At 35.7% G+C, this 27,777-nt stretch overlaps 1 protein-coding gene across 2 annotated transcripts in view; it reads right to left on the bottom strand.

The window, feature by feature from the left end:
- The window catches only part of LOC140152835 (uncharacterized), a 31,844-nt gene extending 4,202 nt beyond the window's left edge, over positions 1-27,642 (bottom strand). The window contains exons 1-19 of one of the 2 annotated variants that reach the window (XM_072175351.1): positions 27,518-27,642; positions 18,152-18,544; positions 17,052-17,195; positions 16,205-16,354; positions 14,846-15,010; positions 13,195-13,518; positions 12,581-12,742; positions 11,057-11,185; positions 10,193-10,286; positions 9,723-9,851; positions 9,209-9,344; positions 7,548-7,754; positions 6,635-6,784; positions 5,567-5,715; positions 4,865-4,942; positions 3,666-3,818; positions 2,643-2,770; positions 2,042-2,143; positions 881-1,044 (exon numbers count right to left, since the gene is read on the bottom strand). In XM_072175351.1, coding sequence (XP_072031452.1) covers positions 881-1,044; positions 2,042-2,143; positions 2,643-2,770; positions 3,666-3,818; positions 4,865-4,942; positions 5,567-5,715; positions 6,635-6,784; positions 7,548-7,754; positions 9,209-9,344; positions 9,723-9,851; positions 10,193-10,286; positions 11,057-11,185; positions 12,581-12,742; positions 13,195-13,518; positions 14,846-15,010; positions 16,205-16,354; positions 17,052-17,195; positions 18,152-18,544; positions 27,518-27,540 — 2,980 coding nt within the window. In that variant the 5' untranslated portion in view covers positions 27,541-27,642. Of the gene's footprint in view, positions 1-880; positions 1,045-2,041; positions 2,144-2,642; positions 2,771-3,665; positions 3,819-4,864; positions 4,943-5,566; positions 5,716-6,634; positions 6,785-7,547; positions 7,755-9,208; positions 9,345-9,722; positions 9,852-10,192; positions 10,287-11,056; positions 11,186-12,580; positions 12,743-13,194; positions 13,519-14,845; positions 15,011-16,204; positions 16,355-17,051; positions 17,196-18,116; positions 18,545-27,517 lie in introns of those variants that run through there. The other variant, XM_072175352.1, reaches the window with a different exon arrangement.
- Between the last annotated feature and the right edge of the window lie 135 nt (positions 27,643-27,777).

Raw genomic sequence — 27,777 nt, 5'->3', positions numbered from 1 at the left:
CCTACAGAGTGAAAATGCATTCAATTCAATCTGTTTTATCACACCATCATCATTTACTTTTCACAATATTGTAGTAAATAAAGGGCCAGGGAAGAGACTACAATTGAACAAACTGAAAGCCTAGGTTATCTTAATCTATCTCAACTCTGCTCAGAGCTACATGTACCAACAATTCAGTGGACAAGGTCCTGTTCACTTGGAAAGTGGCACCTACTATAACAGCTCTTTTCAGAGCCACCACCTCTTTAGTAGATAAGGGGTTATCTACTCTATCATTGGGCAAAGGTCATCCACAATGATACTTTGTAGGCAAGGGGCAGTCTACATGCAGAACTCACAGCCTATCCTGACCAAAATTTCAGTGACAGTTTTATACTTGTGCAACGGTGTCCCCATCATAAAAGGCCATCAAGTGATCATCTTAAACCACCACACAAAACTCAAACTGACCACCTAACATTTGCAATAACGGGATGAAGCATCACATAAACTACACGGATCACTACCACATTATCTTATCCACACACATACGAAGGTCACATCACAAGTTAAATACAGGTTTTTAAAAAAATCGTTTCACATACAGAGCTATGACTTTAATACCATGTTACTCGAAAGATTAGCATGTAGAATTCACCAAAATTAAAACTTTCAAGTGTCTTCTTTATAAAAATACCCTTTGAGGAAAATTAATTTAGCATTAAGTTTGAGACTAAATCTAAAACCAGTTATTGTATAGCTCTGTATGTGCAACACTTTTGTCCATTTTCGTATAAAACAGTATGAGATATAACCGACGATAAATACACAGCATATGGGTATTTGTTGGCATATAACAATTCTATTTGGGGTTTTTCTTGTACTTTCATACTTTTCATACCTGAGCTGCTGTCAGACGAACTCTCACTGCTGCTTGAAGATGAAGATGATGATTCAGACTCGGATTCACTGCTAGACTCACTGCTTGAATCACTAGGTAATACTGGCTGCCTCTGTTGCATGATCTGTCGCTGGACATTCTTAAGATGGTCACGCAGGTCATCCCTGTTATAGAACACATTATAATATTATAAATGATCTTATGCTGCAAATATCATCTCTCCATGTAATTCCATTACTATCAAGTTACCACTAGCTTATATAGATCCTTCCTATAATTGACACTTTCCTGACATTGATGGGGTGACCATTGATACCAACCCTTTCTTGACCTCATTTTGTTTATTTATAATCATGTGATATCTTTCTTGTCCTCACTTTCGTTATGTTGATATCACTGTTCACCCCATCAATGGCAGGAATGTACCAATCATAGGAATGGACTTATTATATATAGAGAGACCAGTCTGCAGGCATGAAAACTGGCCTAGAAAAAAACAACACTGAAAACCATGGTTTTTTTTACCATTTTCTGTGAATTTGATTCAGAAATAGGCTGAAAAACACTGAAAACAATAACAAAAAAACGCTAAAATCAGCAAAAACGCTGAAAATGTTCATGCATGAGTATGCCAATCACTACCTAGTTGGCTATTCACTTCATATTCTCAGACAGTTGAAATGCATCACGGTTTCAAATCAGCCGAAAGATGGTGTTGCATGTTCTTCCTCATAGAATATAAAATGACTCTTAGCCTTCATATCATCAATATCCTGGTATTCAGACTAATAGCAGACTACAAAGGGTGACGTTACCAATTTTGCCATGGGCGAATCACTGAGCCACTACTTCGTGGTGATGTTTTATAGAAATAAATAGTATAATGAATTGCTAAAACAAACCACCAAAAAAAACCCCAAAAAAACCAAAAAAACATTTTCTAATGCTTGTGTTATGATGCAGCAAATGAAAGCATCAACTGTATTTCAAAACATAGGGCCTATATCAGATTATTATATACATCAGCATTTTAGAACTGCCATTTCTTTTGACATATGCTCCACTGTGCATTCCTGATAATGGGATTGGGAATTTCAGTAAGATCGCTTATCTTAAAACAAAATTCTTTGGAATGTAAATCACAATTCATTTGCTACTTACGTAAGTCCTCCGAGACCAATGGTGGTGAAGAAATTGATGGCAAATCTTGTGTTAGCTGGGTTATCTCTTGGTAGAAGGCCTTCAAAATATGGCATTAATGTCCTGAATCAAATAACAATCAACATGTTTCTTAAACTTGAAAACAATCGGACACATCGGTTGTGTTTTACAAAGTATAATTAACAATATAGTATGAATATGGTTCTTAATATTTTTATGGTAGTCTACATGACTTAGACGGTTATAAATTGGATTCCTGACAACAAATGTGTGGCAAAGGGGGCAGCTTCCAATGTATTCAGCTGTGAGCACCTGACATACACATGCAGGAAAGCAAGTAATAAATTAATATGCAAATCTTGGTTCTGTTAAACTAAACTTACATACCTGCCAAGGTCGATCAATTCCATATTCCAGTTTTTTACCAATCTCACAAAGGACAACCACTATATCAACTACAGAAATGACGATCTATGGCTCATTTGAGAGCAGATATCCTGAGTCATTAATTATGCTTGATAGCATTCGCATGTAAATTTCTTTTCATAAAAACAACTTTAATTGACACAATTGTATTGTTCATAGGAATGCACACACTTACTTGTCCTTAAGCCTGTCATTCAGTTTTGGCAAGCCCATAAATTCTGACAGCTCCAGGAAAAGAATCTTCACAAAAATACGGCTAGATGAGGTAGTGTCTTCCTCATTCATACGAATGGACGCTATCACCTAGAAGTAAGGCAATGTCAAAATATCTGTTGTTAATTCTGCAAAAAACATACCTACCTTGATGTTCTATTGATAGTTTGCTTCAGTTTTGTAACAATGACAATGTTTTTGTTTTTAGAATACTGGATAAGTGTGACTGTCCACCACAAATGGAGCTGTAATGTCAACGTTTTCTCTTTTTGAGATATTGGACATGGGAAATGGGAATTCTCCTCAAAATAAGCTTTACAATATTTATTACATGCCCTTGTTGATTGTATGCAAGGTAGTAGCATATCAGTAAAAAGAGAGTTGAGAAATCCTTTGTTCTCTATTGTGTTTTGAGAAGTCTAACGGACCATATATATCGCAAAACAAGCTCTGCTTATGATAACATCCCGTTCATGGTGGACAGACACAATTATGAAGGAAACAATTCCTTTTCAAGGACAAAGCAAAGCAAGCAGTAAAATCACATTTTCTAACTCCTGGAAACACACTTTTCATGGTCAAAAGTGGTCAAAACAGATTTCCTACATATCCTCAGACAAATTTGAAATGCATCAAGGTTTTATATCAGCCGAAAGATGGTGTGTTATGTTCTTCCTCATAGGATATGCAAATAATCCAACTGTAAATGAAAACTGAAGGTAGCGGTCAGCTTGATGAGATTTAAAGCAATATTATAACATTCATGACCAAGGTCAGTCGATTTAATGTGTGATAACCATTCCATATCCCCCATGTACGTAATGAACATTGTGAGTTATGAACATATCGTATATGTTTGACTAATACTTTACAGTCCATTTACATTACAATAGTGTAACAATTTGAATTTTGAAAAAAATTACAGGTGTCTTGCTCAGCAAATGTTAGAATAAAATAAACATGGATGAACATGTTCAATACTCACTGTCCATGAGATGGCATCTGTGAAGAGTAGATGGGCAAACATCTTGGCTACATTCCTGAGTTTATTGGTATCTAGCCTGTGACAGGTGGAATACTGCTCTGGGAAAATGGACTCAAACACTGCTACATATTCCCTCTTCAGCTGACAGAATCGCTGTAAATAAGCAAAATTGTATAATTAGGTAACCATGGTAAATCTACAGCAGGTGAAATACTGCTCTGGGAAGAGAGCCTCGTTAGTGTGCCACATAGTTACTCTTCAACTGACAAAATCACTGTAAGCAAATAACATTACACGGTTTGTAAGTAATCATAATCATAAAAAATTAAGTAGGTCACTATTGCACAACTTGCAATTAGAGAATTGCGGGTTCGAACCCAGGCAGTGCCATTGTGTGGTGCATTTGTCCAAGGTGCTTTACCTCATTTGTCTCACACCACCCAGATGTAATGGGTTGAGAGGAGCTGCACTACAGATGCGCCCTTGTAGAAGTGAAATGATAATGATGTATCTCGATGGCAACTGAATAAATTGTTGTGAAGTAAGCGCCTTCAACAAGTTGGAAAGGTTATAAACATGCCAACATCTATTATATTTTTATTATCTCTATCTTCAGGACAACAGACATGCATGTAGGTGAAAAGAAGTGGCCATTGCCAATATAATGCACTGTTTGTGGTCAAACCCCCACCCTTTTTTGATTTTCCCCTTTTATCAGGAATTGAACCCTCACCCTTTTGTGACCAAAGCTTACAACATTGTAATTGTCAAATTCTGAAGAACGAAAATTGCTGTAAAAGAGTAAAACTGCATGAAGTCAATACAATTTATGGCAAATGAAATACTGCACTGGCAAGATGTCATGCTGCTCCTTTCTTTAGATGGCAAAATTGATGTAATAACATTGAATTACTGAACAAGCAGTTATGACAGGCATTCATGCAACAAGTTCAGCACATTAACTGATATTATAGATATGTTATTATACATTCAGGATTTTTTCCTTCAAAAGATGACTTAAGAATGTGAAAAAGATAACACAATAACTCTGAACAAAAGTACATCACCAGGCCTACATTCTCAGACAAAGTTGAAATACCATCATAGTTTTATTCAGCCGAAAGATGGTGTTGAGTCTCCTTCCTCACAGAATGTAGGCCATGGTACAAAGTTGTAACATGAAAATTGAATATACGTACCTGAGCTAAAAGACCAAAGAACTTCTCGTACGTCCTTTGCTGAGCACAGCAATCTAGGATCATCATACACACTTCCCGCTGTAATAAAAAATAATATCATAAAAATTAATCCTGTTAGTTCCTGAAGCCAGTTTTGAAATATTTGTATATCATTCCACTGTACCTATACCACCAAAAAGAGCACATGACAATGCAATGTAAAGCATGTCACAGTACATGATTAAACTCTCCAATAAAAATAAGTTCAATGCACCAAAATCCACTTATAGGGCATTTCAAAATTAACGGATTGATAACCTATGTGTATGCGCGTTCTATTTACTTGGTAAACATCTGCCTATACGTTCTGTACCTAAAACAAAAAATATTTAACTTTTAAATATATAACTTTGTGAAATTAACTGATGTTGCTTTTATAGAGGCATAGTGCAATAATGAATGTATAGATCTACAAATCATAGATACATATTAACTTTTTTTAAGAATGTAGAAAAGATGTATCTTACTTCTTACACTTGGAATATACGAGTACATCATCAGGCCTACATTCTCAGATAAGTTAAAATACCATCATAGTTCTACTCAGCCGAAAGATGGTGTTGAATATTCTTCCTCATAGAAAGTAGGCCATGGTGCACACTAATCACATTTCATAATTCCCTCTCCACCTGGAGTAAAATATCAAACTTTTTATCATCCTACCTCTTGTCCTGGTTTAAATTCCATTTTCAGCATTTTGTGGGCACATTCTTCAAAGTCCAGACTTGACTGTATGGTTAGGTAAATGGTCCGACGTAGCGCCACCAAATTAGTTTCTGTTTGGTCTATTATTTCCATCTTTTCTGCTTCCTCTGAATAATATTCAAAGTTCATAAAAGATGGGATAAATGTTAAATGACAATACTTCCAACAACAATAAAAGGAACATACAATGAATCATATTGTAATTGTTAAGTGTACTAACAAGGCAACAAGGCATTCATTCTTTGTACAAAATTTCCTGAGTGATTGCAAAAATAGAATACTTATTCTATTCTCTCTGCAACTCAAAAGAGGCTTCTTTGACTTTTCCATTCCATTATCATAGCTACATTCTCAGACAAAGTTGAAATACATCATTGCTTGTCAGCCGAAAGATGGTGTTGAGTGATGATCATCACAGAAAGTAGGCCATGATAAAAAAAAATGCAATCCATGTTTTCTTCTCAAATTATAAGCAACTTTCAATTTCTGTAATCAGTAAAAATTCTTCCAAATATGCACAGATGCAATGCACAAAATATTGTGAGCAAATATTCTAAATCAAAAAACTTTTTAAGAGAATGCACATCTATGCACAACAAAAGTTTATTTCATGCTGGCTTAGTTCACTTTCTGAAACAAAAGCTCATAATACATGAATATGACACCAAAAAACACAGAAATATAATCTCCTTTGCTTTTAGCAACAACATAACACGCATAGAGAAAAACAGTATTTTATAGGCCCCACTGACCTAGATTTTGTGTTTTGGGAGAATTTTTTTTAATCTTGCTAAAATCATGTAAAATCAGCTGTTTTTTGGCAAAAATTTATGATTTTTTTTGAAAAAATTTAAAACAAAATATGTTTGCAAAAAATCAAGCTTTTGGTGATATTGCAGTCATTTTAGACTCCAGAAAAAAAACGACCGACCAACCCTACTTGTTTAGTATTACCTTGCGTAAAACAGGATGAGTGTTTTTTCGTTGAATAATCCCCTGCCATCTAAAAGGGGAAGATTTTCCTACCTTTTTCTTCATCAGATTCTTGACTAGATGTTGCCTCTCCACTTTCCCCATCTGAATCTGAATCATCACTGTCTTCATCAAGGATCTCCTTCTTGATCGCTTTATACTTCTCCTCATTCTCCAAGTAATCAGGATCATTCTTAAATACATCTGCAAAGAAATTGTTACACTATTTGAGGAACTGACGTCTTGCAACTTCGTGCAAAATAGCGGAAAAGGGTACTGAAGCAACATGACTAACATGTAAAGTTTATATCATCATTAAGGATTCTCTTTAGATGGGCAGAGATTCTATCTTGTCCAATTATGATGGACTTCCAATATGGTTGCTTTTTCTTCACATAAAGTGTGTTTTGGCAACTGTGAAGAACAAATCAAACATTCTTCAAGATTATGCCATTTAACAAAATGACTTCTCTTCATCTTAACACTGCATTAGCTCTTATTCTATCAGCAACAAATACAATGCTTCTTTGACTTCCATTCCATTTTTATGGCTACATTCTCAGACAAAGTTGAAATACATCATTGCTTATCAGCCGAAAGATGGTGTTGAGTGATGATCCTCACAGAATATAAGCCATAAGATATGCAATCCATGTTTTATCTTTAAATCAGAATTAAACTTTCAATCCGACTCCCTGAAGACCTCTCTTCATGCGGTTGCAGAAAACCTCTCCAGAGGAAGATATGTGATGGCTGTTGTAACTTGAAGAGTCTTTTGATCCATCACAATATATACAAAAACTTTCCATGTTGTTTCCTTGAACTGACAATTGACATTTTTTATCAGCATATGTGCAAAACAGGCAATCAAATAATAAATGCACATGTTTTTCCAGCATAAGGCTTAAATTGCAGTTTAAACTAGCAGCATATATTTGTTTTCCCGTATGACGCCAGTTCAACTTACTCAATAAATTCTCATCCTGGTAATTATCTTCCAGAGTTAGCATGTGAGTGAACTGATCAGTCTCTTCCACTAGATCTAACTCTGGCACTATGGCTGGATAGTCTTTGAATCCATCCTTGCGGTTGGCGAATACTACCTCAACCATGTATTGCACTCTCTTGTCAATTTGAGCTTCATGAAGGATGTTACGCATTCGCTCGAAGATGGCTGCAAACAAACACAACATAGGCAATTATTCTATTTCGAACATCTATTTTTAACATATACACAAACAAATCAAATAAATTTTTAGATTCAAACAATTTAATGTCACTCTTAAACAAAATAGAGACAAATCAGAGTGGTAAATCAAATTAAATTTAAGGGGTCGGTCACCCACCTTTGCGCAGTATTTTTTGTGGGGCCTGAGAGCATATCAGACACACCAATTTGTACTCTGAATATGAGGAATGTCCTGATGATATCAAATAATTTTTTGAAATTCGCAATATAATACAAATGTTATGGCAAATTATCAAATATAATTTGATATTTAACAATCCTCACAGTAAACTGTATAAATCTAATGATATGAATTTTCTGCGAGGACTGTTAAATATCAAAAATATCAATTTTTAATAATTTGCCATAAAATTTGTATTATATCGCAAATTTCAAAAAATCAAAATTATTGATATTAGAAGGGCATTCCTAATGTCCAGAATGCATTTTGGTGTGTTTGATGTGCCCTCAGGCCCCACAAAAATACTGTGCAAACGTCCCTATCCGAGCCCTTAAAAACATTATAAATTAAATCACCTTTTATTAAACCTGAAAGAGTATACTGATGATTGCACTAAAGTCAATTACAGCCCAACTGGACTTATTGCAGCAGTAACCAGTATGCTAAAAAAATTTTTTAAAGCATGTAAGCAGTCAATTCAAGATGCAAATTTTTACTGATACTTATCACTTTCTCAGACAAAGTTGGACTAATCAGGGTCAATCAGCCGAAAGATGGTGTTAAATGATTCTCTTCATAGAAAGTGACAAGCTACACATATCTTTTTTTTCTTTTCAGTTTTCACTCAATTACTAATTTCTCCAATCATGCATCCTAGGCATTGAATCAAGGATGATTCAAATAGTTTGACAATGACACTTGTGTGAAAGCTATCTGCACACATACCCCCACACAATGTTTTAATCTATGCTTTGCCCATTCCATGCCAACCCACCTGATGCATAAGTTATTGATCAAACAAACATCCTATCCAACATCTTTTACTATATGAATTCTGCAGAGGTGAATAACAGTTAACTAAAAGAACTATGACTAGCGATCAAGCTTAAATTGTATTGTTTTATTCCATTTTACAGAGGATTGGTTTTTTACCAGTGAAGTCTTGAAGACGGTTTATACTTGGGATCCTATTTGTTAATAACATAGAATTCCATCTACAAGCATGGGCAACTATATTACTGAAACAGGCAGCTGTATAAACATGTATTATTGTAAGAAAATATGTTTTAATGTTTTTGTGGCGGGTGTTTGCCTTTAATCAAATAAACACAAATCTAGAGGCATATTATTATGCTTGTAGACAAAAGCAGCTAAGAAAACTGTGTTTATGTCTCTCTTTTACATGAAATTGAGGTTTTTGATAAGCAGAATTACTCACCATGTATGCCCCTGGGTGAGACTTCTTGAAGCTTGAGTCCACACTCCTTAACAAATCCAACAGCAACCTCCACACTGTCATCTGTCACAGTCTCCAATAGCAATGTTAGAATTTCTAATGCAAGAATTTCATGAGCCTGTGGGACAAAAACGCAAGTTTTAGTACTAAAGATCAGAGGCATGTCTTGTTTAATGTACTGGATTTGGGTGAATTGATCTTTTCGGTATTATCCCGATGCAAAATGTCCCTGCGCATATTGATCATCCAATAAGTGCTCACAATACACAAGTCAACTTTTAGCATTCAACCAGATTGTGTATAATGAGTATGAGCTGAGCCAATAACCAGACTCAGTTTTTCCATGTTTAACTTCAGTATATTTGATTTCATCCAGTTTTTAATGTTAAGAATGCATATATCTACGAATGTTCTTGTTTTGTTCTTAATGTCCGATTACTTTGTATTAATGTCCGATTACTTTGTAACAATTAAACAATCAATAAACAACCCTTACCACTTGTTGGTTGACTAGATGAGCAATGAAACGGGTGGAAGATAGGCACAATGTTTTGTCATTACGACGATAACCCTTCTTGAAATTGATGATTAGCCGACGTAGTAGTAGCTCACCATTTTGAGGAAACTATTCAAAAAGAACAAAACATGTGTTATGAAAGGAAATACAAAAAGAAACAACATAATTTCACTGGTCCCTATCTCTCTAACTAATGTGAATAAACTAATAAAAGTTACACAGCCCAAGTTCGACCTCTCCTACTCAAGTTCAAATTCTCATCATGTTTCTTACAACTTGGTGGCAAGTTTTAACCAAATTGTGACTGTTTCCATGTAGTATTGCAGCTGCCTACTTAGTTTAGTATAAAATAAAATTTCCCATAACTTCTAATGCAACATGAGATGCACAACATTTATAAAGTATACTGTATATGTATGATTACTTATTATAAAGTTTTCTTTACTGACCTTGGTATTTATGACGGCAACTAGAGCTGCATATACATGAGTGAATGTGGGTGAAGCCGTCTGTGCTGTTATGATGGACCTGGCCATTAAACCCCTGGTGACAAAGTATTAGAAATCGGATTAGGAAATGGAAAATATAGTTAGCCGAGTTTGTATCGGTATAAATTAATTCTTGACAACAACCTCAGGGTGGGATGAAAGACCAATTTTGACAAAAAGCCTGAATAAGCCTGAAAAACAGTGTGAAAATGACCAGAATAGCCCTAAAACAGGCTGAAAATAAAATTACATAAGGACTACAAAAAAGTCTGAATTCAGACAAAAATTCATGCAATCTAGTATCAGAATGACAGAAACTATGGAACAAAACAGCCTCATCTCCGATGGAACAGTTCATTGACCTCAAATTAACGATCCAAGCTCAAAAGTTGTGGAGAATGCGTCATTGTACACGTACCTAGATATTCAAAGAACTGATGGACGAGAGGTTCTAGTGTTATTACAGGCAAGTGAGATCTGATGACTAAACTCTCATCACAAAACACCTTTGAAAGAATGTTTGTTTGGCACAATACATTTCACCTAATATAGTATTTACTTCACACTTAGTTGGAAGCCCCCATTGAAAAGATAAAAGTGATGTTGAAAGAAGTGAGAAGACTATAGATTTTCTGTAAAAATTACAAGCAAACGTTCTATAATCCTCTTGTCCATCAACCAAATGTTTATAATTACAATACAAAGATCAATTATAATCAAGCAAGATCATAATACGAACATCATAATTAAATTGGACTATTCTGTTTTTTAGTGGGAATTAATTGCATGTTATTTGTTTTTAAAAAGAACTTATATTCAACTTACCGTCCTCTAACAATATTCAGTTGAAGGAGTTCCGACACAATCATGGCAATGTTCGGTACGTTGACTTTGTTGATCAAACCATTGATGCTCTTTTTTAAGGCTTCCCAGGACATCCTTTGATAGGCTTCACTGTGTAGGTGGCATAATCAAATATATCATTCTTTGTTATCACTTGCAGTTGTTTTTTACATTACTAAGAAATAGAAATGTCGGCTACCAGTCGTGTTTTCTAGCTTCACTAGACAATTGTTGGCTTCTCTTGTTTCAAAAGTTGAGCACACTCGTAAGACTCCGGCTTAAATATTGTAAGCCCAAGTCTGATCATGTGAGCCCCCTCTTAGAGATCTCATCTTCATTGGCTACCAGTTCATGAGAGAATCAAGTTCAAGATACTCACGCTTGTGTACAAGTCCCTGAACGGGCTCTCTCCTCAGTACATTTCCAACTGTCTCATGGTCAAGAGCTCCATACATGCTATAAGTACTAGGTCCAGTGAGAGAGTTAATTTTATCATTCCTCGCACCAGGAAATGTGCTGGGGATAGAGCCTTTTCAGTGACTGCCCCAAGGTTTTGGAATTGCTTACCATCTACAATCAAGAATGCCATCAGATTTAAGTCATTGATTAAAACTCACATATTTTCATAATTGTTGCTGCCATTGCTTTCTGTATTTTTGAATTTTTTTGGTTTTCTTTTCTTTTGTGCCTTGAATCCCTAAGCAAAGGCTCATATGTGATGCGATTAAGCAAAATCAGTCGGAACTCATAATATAAAATTTTCAGTTTCTTTTAGGATATTAAAAAGCATTTACAAATCTGGATTTTGGAGAAAATCCCATTGAAATTGAACGACCAGTTCCAAAGATATGAGCAATCAAAGAGTTTCCAAAACAAGAGGAAACAAAAGGAACTATTTCCTGTTTGGCTATATCTCAAAATCAATATTTCCGAGCTGTGATTTTGCATGATCGCATCACATAATACTTGTTGTTATGTTATATTACATTGGAAGGCCTATCTAACAAGAGGCTTACACATTGTACACTGAAAAATAGAACAATGTTTCCAGCGTACGATATGTAATGCTGGTTTCATACTACCCTGCCGCTTGCCGCTGAGCGGCGTGGCGCACTGCAGACAAATGGACACAATCAAGGCTTGTCATTGGTTGATACGTCATGCCGCTTGCCGCAGCGGCAGGAAAGTCTGACGGGGGCATTAGGCCCTTTCCTATGTTTGTACTATTTGTTATGGTGATGGGTAAGCATCATTTACTTAATTTCTTGCTCTGGTGTTTACCAAGGAGTCTTTTATCTCAAGGACATCCTGTGTAACTCATTTTGTAGAACATCAAAAACTCATCTTACAAGGGTCTAGAGGACTAATCAGGCACAGGGAGGTTACAGCGAAAAATTCTTTTCCACCGTTGTATAATCATTTGTTTTATAAGCTTTGTCAAAGTTTTATATTACAAAGAACCCTAGTAACAAGATATGAGTTTGAGCATAAATTTGGCAGGCTTACCTTGACTTGTCTGTGATCTGCTCCTGCATCATACGCAACTTGGCTGGGGGTATATACGCACCCCCAGTCCTTGTAATTAGTGATTCTTCCTTCTTTTTCTTAGGCGGTGGAGGTTGTTCATTTTCTTTGTTAGTAGCATCTTCCTCTTTCTGCTTCTCTTTCCTAGAAAAATAGACACAATTTGACTTTGAATTAACTGTATTTTCAATTAGTATGGGCACTAATGTAAAAATGGAAATTTTGTGTAATTTTTGCGCTTTGCCAATTCCGAAGTGTTTCACTTGTTTTGAAATTTAAGCTTCCATACACTGAACTACATGTATATATACTCGAAACGAATATATTTATGCGTTTTTATTTTTGCGGTAGCTGCATGGGATGCGAAAAGCGTGCAAATAAATGTAGTGCCAAACTGCTAAATGCTATTTTTTTTTCATTATAATGTACCTGCGCTAAATGTGAATATTTTACAAAGTCGTGCTCTTTGAGAGTCATATGAGTCACTCACATAGTTATGCTTACCCATGTTACTTGTCTGGTTGGCAGTATGGAAGCTACAACCAATTTCAAACGTGTTACATAATTTATCTATTTCAATTTCAAAATCAACTTACTCAGGTGAAGACGGTTCATGAGTCCTCTTCTTGTCCTTAGATTCCTCCTCCTTCCTATCCCACACTCTTTTACGAAACTTAACCCTAGCATCCTCATATTGATCACCATTTTTGTTTTCTTTACTACGTTTCTCTTTTCTGTGATCTTCAGTTCTTTCTTTGCTCCCATCTTTTGAACGTTTTCTAGTTCTCTTTCTGTCCCGACCAGATTCGTGTTCTGATCTGCTATAATCTCTACTTTTGTCCATACTCTCCCTGTCATCACCGTGACGGACAGAGGAAGACTTTTGAGTTCTAGATCGCTTTTCGTCCCCGTTTGTTCGCCTGCAATGTTGCCATAGTAAAGGAAAACAAATTGTGATGATAAAGTTTTTATATAATTTATAAGAAACAACATACCGTATTTCGTCGAATAGTCGCCCCCCCTCAAATAAACGCCCCCACCACTTTTTTCAACCAAGATGTTTCAAAAATTCTGATATTTCCATGCTATCTTGTGTAGTAAGCTTACCAAGTTGCTCACATGGTCGCGAGTAGCAGCAATAAATGGCGAAAATCTGCATCCGAACCCGGAAGTGAACCAAAAGTCAGTGTCAAAAGGTCATAGTTCGTCATTTTAGTGTGGCTTTTAAGCTTACCTAACGATTTTTTAACGGGAATTTTCGTATAAAATGACCTCTAATAAATGCCCCCTTGGGAAAATGTAACGCCCCAGGGCGTTTATTCGACAATCTGGGTATACACTGATCCCACTTCCAACATTAACATAAAATGCCTTTCGTTACATGTAATTATATTGTCTGCAGAACCACATATGTGACCTGTTACAACGAAAGGTACCTTTCGGCTGGTACATATGTCTCCTTTTCCCCATTGTTAATGTTGGAATAAAAATTACAAACAATCATGACAATCTGAAGTGGCGGTCATTTCAAATCATCCCCCAGTTGGCTTATAAATACCTACACAAATAAAATACAATGCTTTTACCACTTTAAACAGGGAATAGCCATAGTAAAAAAGACTGGAGCTGTATGACAAACTTTTCTATAGACTATAGGTACAAGCTTATTATCCTCTTCAACAATAGGTCGTCCAATAGGATTAATGATTGGTTTAGAATATGCTTGGTACAAGAAAATGAGACATATGTAGGACCCAACTTAGGGTACTTTTTGCTGTAACGGGTCACATTTATTACAAGGTGTTTCATTAAAGAATGGAGTTAGTATGTTCCTTTGCTTACTTGAAAGCCCAAGAATAGCCAGATTCCCCCTATATACCATCCTTATTAGACAGAGAGATGGGCAACTTGGAAAAGAACTCAAAACTTAGCAGGAAAATCTGCCATTGCCCTATCTGACAGGGGAAAACTGGGAAAAGCCTTGAACTGAGATTGATGGGGGTCAGTGGGGCTTTCCCCCTAGATCCACCACTGGTAAGATAGAAAGGAGTGATTCCATGAGTACAAGAATACAAATGTTTAATACAATTCTTTTGCTTGCCAGTGAAGCTCTGTCAACATTGGAGAGATGTGTTCATGGGGGCATGTCTGTGATATGATATATGCAGCAACATTTCGGATTTTGTTGGCACTCACAAAACCCCTTTTTAACACAAAAGGCAAGAGTTTATAATCTGAAATAATTACCTCTTGGGACTACTGGATCTTCTGGATGATTTCCTCCTCTCTTGCTCTTTTTCATCCTCACTATCTGTTATCTCTCCACTGTCACTGTACCGCTGTCCTGGCCTGGTGATGGTGGTACCTACAACGCTACGAAATTGTTGATCACCCTCATGGTCAGAATCGTACCTGACAAGAGAACAAAGTAATGTTAAGTGTAAACAATCTGTATGTGTATAGAGTTATTCCAGTTGGAATCCATACACCCCCATGTACATGTAAGACAGACCTTAATCTCCCACACAGTAGAATTCAAACAGAATCACCCATTCATGTAACCCTATTTGAAATTCACACTCTCTGTGTGGATAATTAAGGTCATCAGGGTACGTGGTTTTCAACTGGAATAGAATAATTGTATGGGAATCAAACTGAATACAGGCTTTTTTTCCCGAAAGTGAAGTTCCAGAGTGTAAGTGGAAATTGACCTTTGGTGTAAATATTTAAACCATTTAACCACACCAAAAAATTACTTTTTTATTGGAATGCAAATGAAGATAGATATTAAAATTTATTTGACAAAGGAATCTAAACAATCAATGTACTGTACTTATAAAAATGGTTTGTAAAGCAAAATTAAATAAATATTACAATTACTTCAATCAATGTTAATATTAGTATTGAAATTTTGAAAAAGCTAGAAGTTACAACGGATAAATGTACATAAGGAAGTAAATAAAGGTTTTTAGACAAATTATTTATACTACACACAAATCGGTTTGTCATTTGTTGGCAATTGGTTGCAATTCTTCATTCATGTTGCCACAAATGCATCTCAAATAACATTTATCAGTCATGTGCAATGGATACCTTGCAGTCATCCCAAAACAAGTTTCTACTTGCAAAATGTGTGCTTTAATTTAGGCATACACTTCCATGTTAAAGTATTCTAGCATGTTGTGTACCATACATGTAAACACAAAAAAAAACTTGCACATTTGCACAGTTTGTATTTGCATAGAGAACCTTGTTTTGGCAGCGGATCCATGCAAAGTTAGATAGTTAATATATTATAACTCTCATCCCCACACCGACCCAAGGCTTAATTGGAAGTGCTCAAAATTTTGGTATCAGAAGAAAAGTACTAAACTGACCCTGTAAAATATTAGTACTGTCAGGTACTGTGGATTTTGTAAGCCAAAATGTGTCACATAAGTCTACAGGGCTTTGAAAATGCACATTTTGGCTCTCATATCAAAAGTCAAAACTGACTGAAGTGCAGCATGAAATTTTACTGATGGCGAGTGGGAGTCAAGACTACTCCATCAAGGTGAAACGTTCATGCAATGAAATTGAATCTTTCTTATTCAATTCCCTTCTCACCTGTCGTATGACTCTCTGTGTGTGACATCACTGTTAGGCTTCTGCACATGACTCTGCAACATGGAGCGCACCCTATTCTCACGCCATGAGAAGCTATCGTCACTATCGCCTTCCTCTGGGGTCACCTCACCGCTGCTCAAATCTTCCCGCCTATAGAAACAAACATAATATACTATCAGAACATTGTAATTACTGCACTTTCCAGACTGTGTTACTAACTTAAAGAGATCAATCAAAAAATCAAAAATTGGACTGAGGATAGGATTAAGGTTTCAGATTAGGGTTGGGTAAGGTTGATAGTTGATTGCTTACACTTAGATAGCTCAAAGTGCTCTAACTTCTGGAACCAAAGAGTGGATATCACCAACATGTCCAAAATCGGGGGAAAAGACCACTCATGGTCCTGGACAGCAGAACCGTGCATGTCTGTTTATGTCTAATTTCACCCACATTATTCTCTAACTTCATTACATCCATGTCCGCAGTCACAAGACTTTTCCAGAAGGTGCTCACAACTTTGGAAAGAATTTAGACCAGATTCCCGAGTATGGGATGTCAGGACCATGGTGTGGTAATTAATTGTCCAATTTTTATATTTCCAATCCATGATTTCATAGTAGGATGTCACAATATTCATGTCGTTGGTTGTCTGGGTAATCCACTGTTGCGGGTGAATGAGTAGGAGGTATGTTTGTGCAACATACACACTGTAAATTTTGCAAGCGCTTTTACAAAACCGTGCTGCTTCCAACACCACCATGTTACTCATTTACATCATCATTGATACATGATGAAACAATTTCCTGCATCTTCACATGTGGCAAAGAGCAAGTTTGATCAGACCTACCTTGGTTTACTTCTCTTGGGTATCTCTGGGCTAGATTTTGGGCTAGCTTTGTCAGCCTCTTGGACAAACTCATCATCACTGGCTCCAGCTCCTATGGACAGCTCATCTTCTGACATCGCTCTGCTTCCTCTTGGAAAACCAGGCCTGTACACATAAAAAGAGGTCAATATTATTAGCAATTGATTTGCTCTATATGAATATCTTGTTATTTAGTTAATAAAATAATAGGTCATACACATGTAGGCTTGATTTATTATGATGTGGAAAATTTCGCTCATCACGAGGTGCCCTGTTGCACTCTCCGGTTACTTATTATTAAGGTGTATAAGAGATCCAAGCTTGGAATTGCACCGCACATTGTTGTTATCAGGTACATGAGTATATTATTTTTCATTAGATTTAACATTTTTCCTTTCTGTACTTTACTAAAAATATGGGCACTAATGTAAGAATGAGACTTAATGCAAAACCAGAAACCAAATGACTTCAAAATGTTACTTCTGCAAATAAATATCAATACATTTCCTGGTAGGCTGTGACTATAACAATGACTTTCAAAAGATTTATTTTTTGATTTATTTTTAGATACATTACAAGGAGATTGACTCAGCTCCATCTCATTAGAGTATCAAATATAAATGTGGATATAAGTCTACTAATATGATCCTGCTTATGATTATTATTTTGATGCAAGATTTAATAATCTTTACTATATTATAGTTTACCACGGTAGACCAGTAGGTAGTCTAATCTGGATGCTGAACTGTGAAATTGCACTATCTAGAGTACCGTACATAATATTTTAATTGAAAGCAAATCAATGACAAGAAAATTATAAAAAAAATTCAGTATCTTGAACAGAACAATTCAAAATACAATTTATGACACCTACAGGTGTACAAAATGTACTTGTGTTTTGCACTAATGTACCGTACATACTATTTGAATTGAAAGCAGGCCTAAATTTCTCAAAAAATCAATGACAAAATATCAAAAAAATATCGGTATTTTGAACAGAAAAAGTTAAAATACAATTTATGACACCTGTGTACTTGGTAACCTTACTTGATTGAGTTTGATTCAGCAGACCCATATCTTACATGTGTGTATCCTTAGGGTTCTCATGGAAAGACTCCCTCTGTGGCGATCCCAGAGGTGACCTGGCTTTTGCCTTTCCTGATTGTTGTTCTGGCGATGATGCTCCCTCTGACAGCGGTGACTGGGAAGGTGACCTAGGCGCACGTTTGTGCCTTGGGCTTCCTCTCGCTCTATCACTACCACGCTGTTTCGCAGGACTCCTCTCTTTCAGCTGCTTCCCCCGTCCTTCTGAACTACCTTTACGTGCTCTTCCATGTTTGTCCACCTTCCTTCGCTCCCTCAGATCAGGAGAATTTTCCCTGCTTGATTTCCCGCTACTCTCACTGGATGAACTTGAATTGCTACTAGATGAACTGGATGAACTCTCACTGCTGTCACTGTTGTTTCCACTCTCACTGTCACAAGTATCAGATAATTCACAAAATGTGTCAATTATAAATATTTTGAAAGGAAAAAAATCAGTGTTCATGGCATTGACAGTTTTTGCAACGGATGTTATTTATTCTGAGACTGTTGTCAATGTTGAAATTTAGATCAAAGTTATTTTGATGAGTCAAAGTTGTGTCTGGTTGCCTAGATTTTGAACAAGTCTAAAATTATCTAGTTCCAATAATAGGAACTCACGGCTCCGACCGTGCTTTAGCGTGCATTCATCACCATATTCACATGTACATGTCATGGAGTGGACTTTTTGCTGCTCATAAAAATCACTCAAAAATCTTTTTAAATATTTCTTTGGACAAATGCTGATGCTTAGAATAAGTTAAGCAATCACAGATGACATACATCAGTGACACTGGTTTCTAAAGTGGGTATTTTACTAGATGTACTAATGCAAATTTGCCAAAACAAAACTCTGGAGGCAACCTACGGGAGTACCTACAACTTGAGAACAAGTCCTCAAACGTTCGAAATTTGTAGTTACTACAACTAAAAATTATCATTTTAGTTAAATTGAAGTCATGACAAAGTGCAATTTTGGCAGCATTTTAATATAGGCCAATTCCACCATTACGGACGTTACAGATACATGCAACTTGCAACTTTTAAGTGAATAGCACACATGTTTGCTGTTAGGATAACACTTTATTTCTTAGTATGCTACTAGTACACTCTAATGTTCAATATAATGAAGCAATTTTGTTTTGGCTTTCTTAGTTAATTAGCTACAGAAATTAGAAACGAGCGTTACAGACGTTACGCGAAAGTGCCTGCCTTTTTGACAGATGGTATATATCCTTAAATCTCCATTCAGTTCTGTGTTTTATTTTTTTCTCTTAATTATATTGAGCAAGCCCTGACTCCATTCTATGTAAACATGAAAAGCAAGTTTGAAATTAATACTCCTGTATCGTCCTACACTGTTGATTTAGTGTTACGGACGTTACATTTTATCTCAAATGTAACGTCCGTAACGTTTTTCACCATGAAAAAAAAAACTGTCAAGGTGCTTCCTCAGATTTTTTTCTTTAATATCTTGAAGTCTGACATCAATCTATGGAGGCATGATTAGCAAGTTTGAAATAAATGCTCCTGTTTTGAGCAATAATGTTCCAAAATTTTGTTACGGACGTTACAAAAGGCACTTTTGGCATGGAATTGGCCTATACCGCTCATTCTACAAAATCCGGTGCCAATCCACTAAAAAAATAGAAAAAATAAAAGTTGTTCAAAAAACCCTGCTTTTTGTGTTTTTTAAAAGTAAATGTATCACTACTTTCAGATGTAAAAAAATTGCCAACACCACTTGCATATTTTTCTTTCAGGATGTCATGATGTTTTTTAACATTAAAACTCAATGTAATGTTAGCTACGTTACCGACTATAAAATGGGCTGTTTTTACTCAATCCAAGGTCATAAAAAGCCAATTAAAGATCACTTGAGTGAAATGTAAAACAGATTTCACCATTTCATAGAAGTTTTGAAGATGCATAAATGAGTGTGTAACGTAGCTCACAGTAACGTAGTTCACTGGTTTTGTGATTTGCGAACGTTAGAACGTTATGTCGGTTAATTCTTATATAAATGGGGTTCACCACTGGTAGCTTTCACATATTATTAGGAAGTACATGTAATACAAGTGCATACTATAGAATTCTGGTAACGTAGCTCACCAATCTTAACATGGTCGGTTAAAATTTCAATGTTTACAACATTTCTATGCCAAAAATGCTAGAGCATCACGATTTTTACTGTGATTTTTAAAAACCTATGAGTGTTTCCTTTCAAAAACCACAAATTACATTGATACCTCTGTTTTACTTCTTTCCAATAACGTGTGTTAAAAAGGGGTAACGTAGCTCACAGCGTTTTGGTGGAAAGTGCAATTTATTTTAGAATTACACAAAGACATTTTAATCACTAAAAAATAATGTTGATAAACAATATGATGGTGCGTTATCTAATTAAAAAACAACAAATATGTAAAGAAATCGCATTTATTCAAAGAAAATATTTAGGGTTAGATGCGACACTTGAGCTGTGGAAACGCATTTTTAGCGATTTTTGAGCCTTTGCAAGGGTTAATCAGGCTGAAGAAAGCATTTAAAGTATGGAAAACTATATATGTCCGTGTAGATCTCGTTGAGTTCTACCAGAAAAACAACATATTTGATGCCCTAAATGCTCGACAAAGTTTTTGTGGATCAAGGAATGGAAAAAAGGCTATTGGCACCGGATTTTGTAGAATGAGCGATACGGTAATGCGATCCCCCGTCGCATGGTCGTGACCGGCTGTGTTTACTTCTGATCTTCCATCTTCTTTAAACGGGCGTGACAGCAAGGCATCATGCTTCAGTGATTTTGACAAACTTTAGCGATTGCAACTGCATAACATGATAAATACGCGGACAAACATGCCAAACAAATGCCAGTGCGCCCACCATGTCCACAGTCGTTGTTGTTAGAAGGTGCAAGTATTTGTTCTCATGTCATATATGTACCTTGTTTGGCACATGTACCCAGTTGCCATGCAGGGCACAATTTCATGCATATGAATAAAAACTTCTTCCTCAAGTTAATTATTGTCTCAAAAATATGAGGATATACGCTGGCGAAGTTACGTAATAATCGGATTAACTACCATAGCAATAGGTACAAACAATTTTTGATTAAATCGCTGCACTACTACGTTCATGCGGCACCTATGCATTGTACCATAGATGTCAAAGAAATGCTAATCACTTGCACCTGTAAGATTAGTCTCTTTGAAAAGACCGGTATTGTATTCAATCTATTATATGATTGACGACAGGTGATGAGTGCAACCTGCTTGTAGTGCAGCGCGGTATATTCAAAATTGTTTGTACCTATTGCTATGGTAGTTAATCCGATTAATTACGTAACTTCGCCAGCAAAATTGTAGCCAAATTGGACATTCGGAACAATTGTTTTAAAAGCGTAGAAGTGACAACGCTACACAGACGAGTTTTGTAATACCAGCAAGTTCTACATGTATCTTATGCACACAGTAACTATCGTGTCGTCGTGCATAAAAGATAGATTTTTCGATCAACCCAAAATAAGCAAATCTTGCTCAAGTCAAAAGATACAGAACTTTGCAGTAGTGCCGTACTTTTACGCTGACTTTCGTATTCGGCGAGGAGGACAATTTCCAAGCCTTGAAATAAGCAAACTGGAACCAGGAGCAATTTGTTTTTGAACATTGCTCCTGGTTCACTGGGATTTCACAAGAACCAGGAGCAATTTCTAAAGAAACAGGAGCAATTTTGAAATAGTAAATCCTTTTCTGCATACAATACAGCACACAGCCCTATTGCATCAAGTGCAAAATTAGAACCAGGAGCAATTTGTTTTAGAAAATTGCTCCTGGTTCATGTTAATTTAACAAGGACCAGGAGCAATTAGTGGCTTTACGAGAGCAAATTTGCTCCCCGCGCCCACTTATTTCAAGGCTTCACAATTTCGACCTCCTCGTTTATAAGCAGTGAGGTACATGTAGACAAAAGGCCTGTCAAAACTGTTCCGCTTGTCCAAATACTCAAGTATCAAAAGGATGTTCCACAATAGAGTGATTCATGCAACATGAAAAGGGGATTAAAAAACTTGTATAGTAGGACCATGTGCTTCTTTTGACTTTTGTCCAATTTGCCATCAAGATTTCGAATGGAAACAGTTCAGACCCAGTTCCAATAATTGAAACTCCCCGCTCAGACGGGGAGTTCCAACAGGTGCTGTGTATGTGTTTGTTTGTATGTGTTTACTGAAGACACCCTATGGCACCTTCTACAACTTGAGAACAAGTCCTCAAACGTTCGAAATTTGTAGTTACTAAAACTGGTTCAGACGCCAGAACACGATCATGTCAGAAATTAATATTTTGTTCTGGGTCTGATTATTCGGACTGCAGTTGCAGTTGACTCATCGAAATAACTTTGATCCAAATTTCAACATTACCAGAATAAATGGAAACAGGACGGTTCGCACCCTTTCAATTTCGGACCCGTGCACTTTCGCCCCCTTTCAATTTCGCACCCGTGCACTTTCGCCCCCTTTTTAAACCGCGGGTAATGTGCTGCTGTTGATTGATGATGCACGATCGATCGCTTCAACTCGCACGATCGATCGCTTGTTGATTGTCTGTGTTTGCAGTACCGGTACTGAGTCCGGCGTGTACAAAAGCAAATAGTATGTTTACCCGGGATGTTGATGATGGACTCTCCGGTTTGATTGAATTTAATAGGTCTATATTATTACAATGTATTAAATGTGCTTCGACTGAAGATTGGTATTCATTATGTTTTTGATTTGTTATTTTATTTTACTTAGGCCTATTTTATTTTATTTTATTTTATTTTATTTTATTTTATTTTATTTTATTTTATTTCATTTCTATTTTATTTTATTTTAGGCCTATTTATTATTTTTATATTATTATTATTATTATTATTATTATTATTATTATTATTATATTATATTATTATTATATTATTATTATTAACAACATTTATTTTCATTTTAGACTTTTTTATAGTCTATATTTTCTTCATTTCAGCTTAATTTAGCAGTTGTCATGGTTGTGTGCAAATTCCTATTACTATTAGTTGTAATAAAACATGATTTTAAACATTTGTATATTACTTTTCTCTGAGGGCTTGCAGCAAAATTGATATTTTATCTTCCTTGGTATGGGTTTGTGGCTAGTAGTCAGGTAATGAGATGATATGATGATGATGATGACGACTGACGGCATTTACGGCGGCGATGATGATGATAATGATGACGGCGGCAATTTACGACGGCGACGGCGATGATGATGATGATGATGAACAAATCAAATCAAATCAAAGATGATAATGATGACGATGACGATGATGATGATGATGATGATGATGATTAATACACAAACGAAAAAGAGGAATCATGTTTTATTACAACGTATCTAATAGCAATAGGAATTTGCACACAACCATGACAACTGCTAAATTAAGCTGAAATGAAGAAAATATAGACTATAAAAAAGTCTAAAATGAAAATAAATGTTGTTTATTATTATTATTAAAATTATGTTACCTTATTAGTACTTTATTAATAGCTTTAGTAATTTAGTGTTAAATTATTTATGGCCTATAAAATTTATATAGGGCCTAATATTGATTTGGCCAAAAATTTGATGGCTTATAATTTATAATTTTATCCCATCTTTATGTTGCGAATTGATCTTCTTTGACATGAAGCTAATGGGAAAAAATATTTAGCAAATTTCTCAAAGGCAAATGTGCACAAGCAAAACAAACGCCTGGCAGCAGCTTTGCGATAATGATGTACTGACTAACTTTCGCCACCTTTCTTCACTTTAGTATTAGCTGCTACTAGTACGCGAAAGCGCCGGGCGTGACATGGGTTCAATCAATGCAATGGTAGCCTACGGTGACTAGGCAGTAGCACGCATATATTAGATCCCAGAACATACCCGTGCGGATCGATTGCTTGACAAGTATCCGGGCCACGCGGCCACGTGACTGTATACATAACATAAGGTGTGACTTCTTCAACCCATTATGTGATGAATGACTTACGGGAAAGCGCCGGGTCTGGTGTGGGTTCAATCAATGGTACCGTAAACAGACACGCAAACATGCCATATGCCTAGTGACGTACGATCGAGCCCCGCGAAGCCCCCGGGCCCCACGGCCGCGTGCCGGTATAAACTTGTCAAGAAATACATGCATACAAAGATATTTATTTACAAACAATATGTTACGATTGCATATTGAGAAATATTACAATTGTATTCATATTCTTTGCCAAATATAAAATATCATTAATCAGGAAAGTTTTCTGTTCGTTTTAATGAGAAATGTAAATAATGAACCAAATGTTTTAACTTTTATGTCTTAATGAATGATGTATTTTGTCTGTGTTCTTAATTAATTTAATATATATATTTCTACAAGTGTTACGTAAATTGTATAAAACAAAGAAATGTAAATACTTTTAATGAATTTTGATATATTTGATGTATGATTTTTTGATGTTTATGTTTAAAAAAAATTCTTACATAGGGCCTATGTATAATTCTACAAATTGTTATGTATATTGTTTTCATGCCGACAGGGCCCCTGTAATAGCAGATTTATCTGAAGGGTAACCCTGTATAAATATGGTTTTAATAAATAACATAAGTAAATAAACAAATTTGTGGAAAAAATGCTATCCAATTCTGCATTGTACATTGTAAATGATTGACATTTATATGTTCATGATTCATTTTGTTTACCGGCCTGTCAATCACGGACTCATTATGACGATGCTTCATTAACACCACGGCATATCTTACGCGGTATCTTATAATCCGCTAAATACTTTATGCCGACAATTTTAAGGCAGGATGTTTGAACTCGAAGATGTCAATAATGTAATAGCATCTATTTCTTAGATATTAATAAAGAAGATCGTGTAAAGGGGATGACTTTCTTTCTTTCTTTTTTATAGTGCTTTTTATCAAGAAAGCCGCTTTGTCTTGAATTTTTTGAAACATGTCTTGTTTTTGGATGTTGCTGCACATAATAATTTATTTCTATCATTTAGATTTGTTCAGTTCATCTTAATTTCTTTGTATTTAGTTGTTTTTTTCTTTTTCTTTTCTTTTTTTTTTTCTTTCTTTCTTTCTCTTTCTTTCTTCTTCTTTCTTCTTTGTTTTTCTTTCTTCTTTCTTTCTTACACTTACACATTAAAGTATTTATTTTGGAACTTAGCTACAAATATTATGAATTGCAACTAAAACACAGAAACGCTTATATTCAATTTATTATTATAACTATTATTGTTATTATTACTGTTATTATTATTATCATCATTGTTATTATTAGGGGCTGTGCAATAATTATGAGCCCTGGGGAGAGGGGGCAAGTGATTTTTGGCACACATTCATGTGGCGCCTTTTAAATAAAACGCGGAAAACAGTAGTACGGAAATGCTTTAATATGCAAATTATCCTGCTCGCTCTGCTCGCAACATATATCTAGACCATATAAGGTTTGAAAATTGGGATCCCAAAAATTTGGCATGTGTAAGGGGGGGGCAAAGATTTTTGGCGGGCCGAGGGGGGGCAAACCGATTTTTTGACAGGCCGAGAGGGGGGGTGCAAGCGATTTTTGGTGTGCCGTTCGGAAATTAACCCGGGGGGGGGGGAATAATTATTCCACAGCCCCTTATTATCATTGTTATTATTCTTATTATTATCATATTATTATTATTATCATCATATTAATTTTTTTAATTAACTTTGTTTATATTATTATCATTGTTATTATTATTATTATTATTATCATTATTTTTATTATTGTTATTATTATTATTATTATGTTTATGTTTTGTGTTACTCCCCCATTGGATTTTGTGTCATACTTCCATTGTTTTTAATTTTATCCATTGCTTGTTGACACTTGTATCCTTTTGGAACCATCCTTTGGTCGTCAGTTGTAACAAATTTCCCCTGTTTTTATACATACTATAATTAATAATTAAATATAAATTTATTATTATTACTATTTATTATTATTACTATTTTTATCATTCAATTCTAATTATTTCATTATTTTGGGTAAGCCTGCTGCTAAAATATCTGGCCTGTAATACGGTATATTCTGAGAAAAAAAATCGTTCCACTATTTTGTTTTAAAATATCCTTTCTTTCCTTCCTTCCCGGGTTTATCATGATTTAATAAGTGCATGCCCGACGGCCCAGTACTATAAACATACTACGCCGCATCGCCGGGAGTTCAAGCAATCGATCGTGCATCAATCAACAGCATGACAGCAGCACAATACCAGCGGTATAAAAGGGGCGAAAGTGCACGGTGCGAAATAGAAAGGGGGGCGAAAGTGCACGGGTCCGAAATTGAAAGGGTGCGAACCGTCCAGCATTCGAATAAATAACCTCCGCCTCCTGTGCAAAAAATTGCACCGCTGCCCGACCAAAAAAACATCTAGCAAAACACTCTAGCTTCGAATGCATAACTTATCGTGTGCAAATTCGAAGCTATATCAAATTAAGTAATTCTTGGCCAAACTGGAACTAGTTCCAGTAACTGTAACTCGTCGTACCTAGGTCAGGTCAGTAGATGTCATTATGTTTATGATAAAGACTGAAGTCTTGCTGGCAGGACTAAACTGGAACATGCGCGTTGTTGCGTCCATGTAGTGCGTGTACGCAGTGTAAGGCGCGTGTATACTTTCTTCTGTACCGCGCTATATTCGTGTGTGTTTATCGCGGAGCCACTAGCGTTCACAGTAAAGTTTGGCCAAGCAAGTCCCCCAGAATTACTTAATTTGATTATAATAGTGTTCTCGAAAACCATATCATGGCACCTGCTACAACTTGACTGACAAGTCCTCAAACGTTCGAAATTTGTAGTTACTTCAACTGAGCCAGTATTGTCAATCTTACTTGAACATGTAAATCCCAATCCATGAATATGATGAACCAGTGCATGAGCCATGATTGAACAAATTGAAATTGAATCAAGTAAAAAATACATGAATAAATACAATACATTCACATGATCATCATGTATTGTTATAATGCAAAATCATGAAAATGGAAACAGAGACGTGTTCTGGTACAACTTTAATACATCATATGGTAATACAAACAGATTTCTGAAACACAAATTAAAACCATGAAGTCCTAACTTCCTTCCTGATTTATAAGTTCATTATATTGCAATGTGTATGGGAAGGATGAAATGAAATGAAATGAGCACTTTTTCACATCGTGTCAAGGAAATTGGATTGGAATCCAAAAATGGATTTCATGAGCTTTCTTGTAAAAGGTTGTTCAACCGCAAATCATTTTTAGTTGAAGACATACATGTATATACAAGCTGATGTGTTATATAATTACCTTTCACGGCGGCCTCTCGCCATGATGTGTCAATTTTCCACAGAAACACTCAATTTTTATTGTCTAAATTTTGACCAGATTTTGCAAAACACACGCTCATTTGGCGTCCGACATGATTGCGATGACGAGATTTTCAACGAGAATTTTCGAGATTTCTCTGCTATAAATATTCATTATTATGAATATTCATAAAATATTTTATTAACATTTTATTAAAATGAATTCTCCATTGACTACTTATTGAACATTATATAATTTCA

Source organism: Amphiura filiformis, chromosome 5 (assembly GCF_039555335.1).
Source record: "Amphiura filiformis chromosome 5, Afil_fr2py, whole genome shotgun sequence".
Classification (NCBI taxonomy): domain Eukaryota; kingdom Metazoa; phylum Echinodermata; class Ophiuroidea; order Amphilepidida; family Amphiuridae; genus Amphiura; species Amphiura filiformis.
The sequence above is the reverse complement of the archived record's forward strand: the minus strand, read 5'-3'. Positions and strand labels throughout refer to the sequence as shown.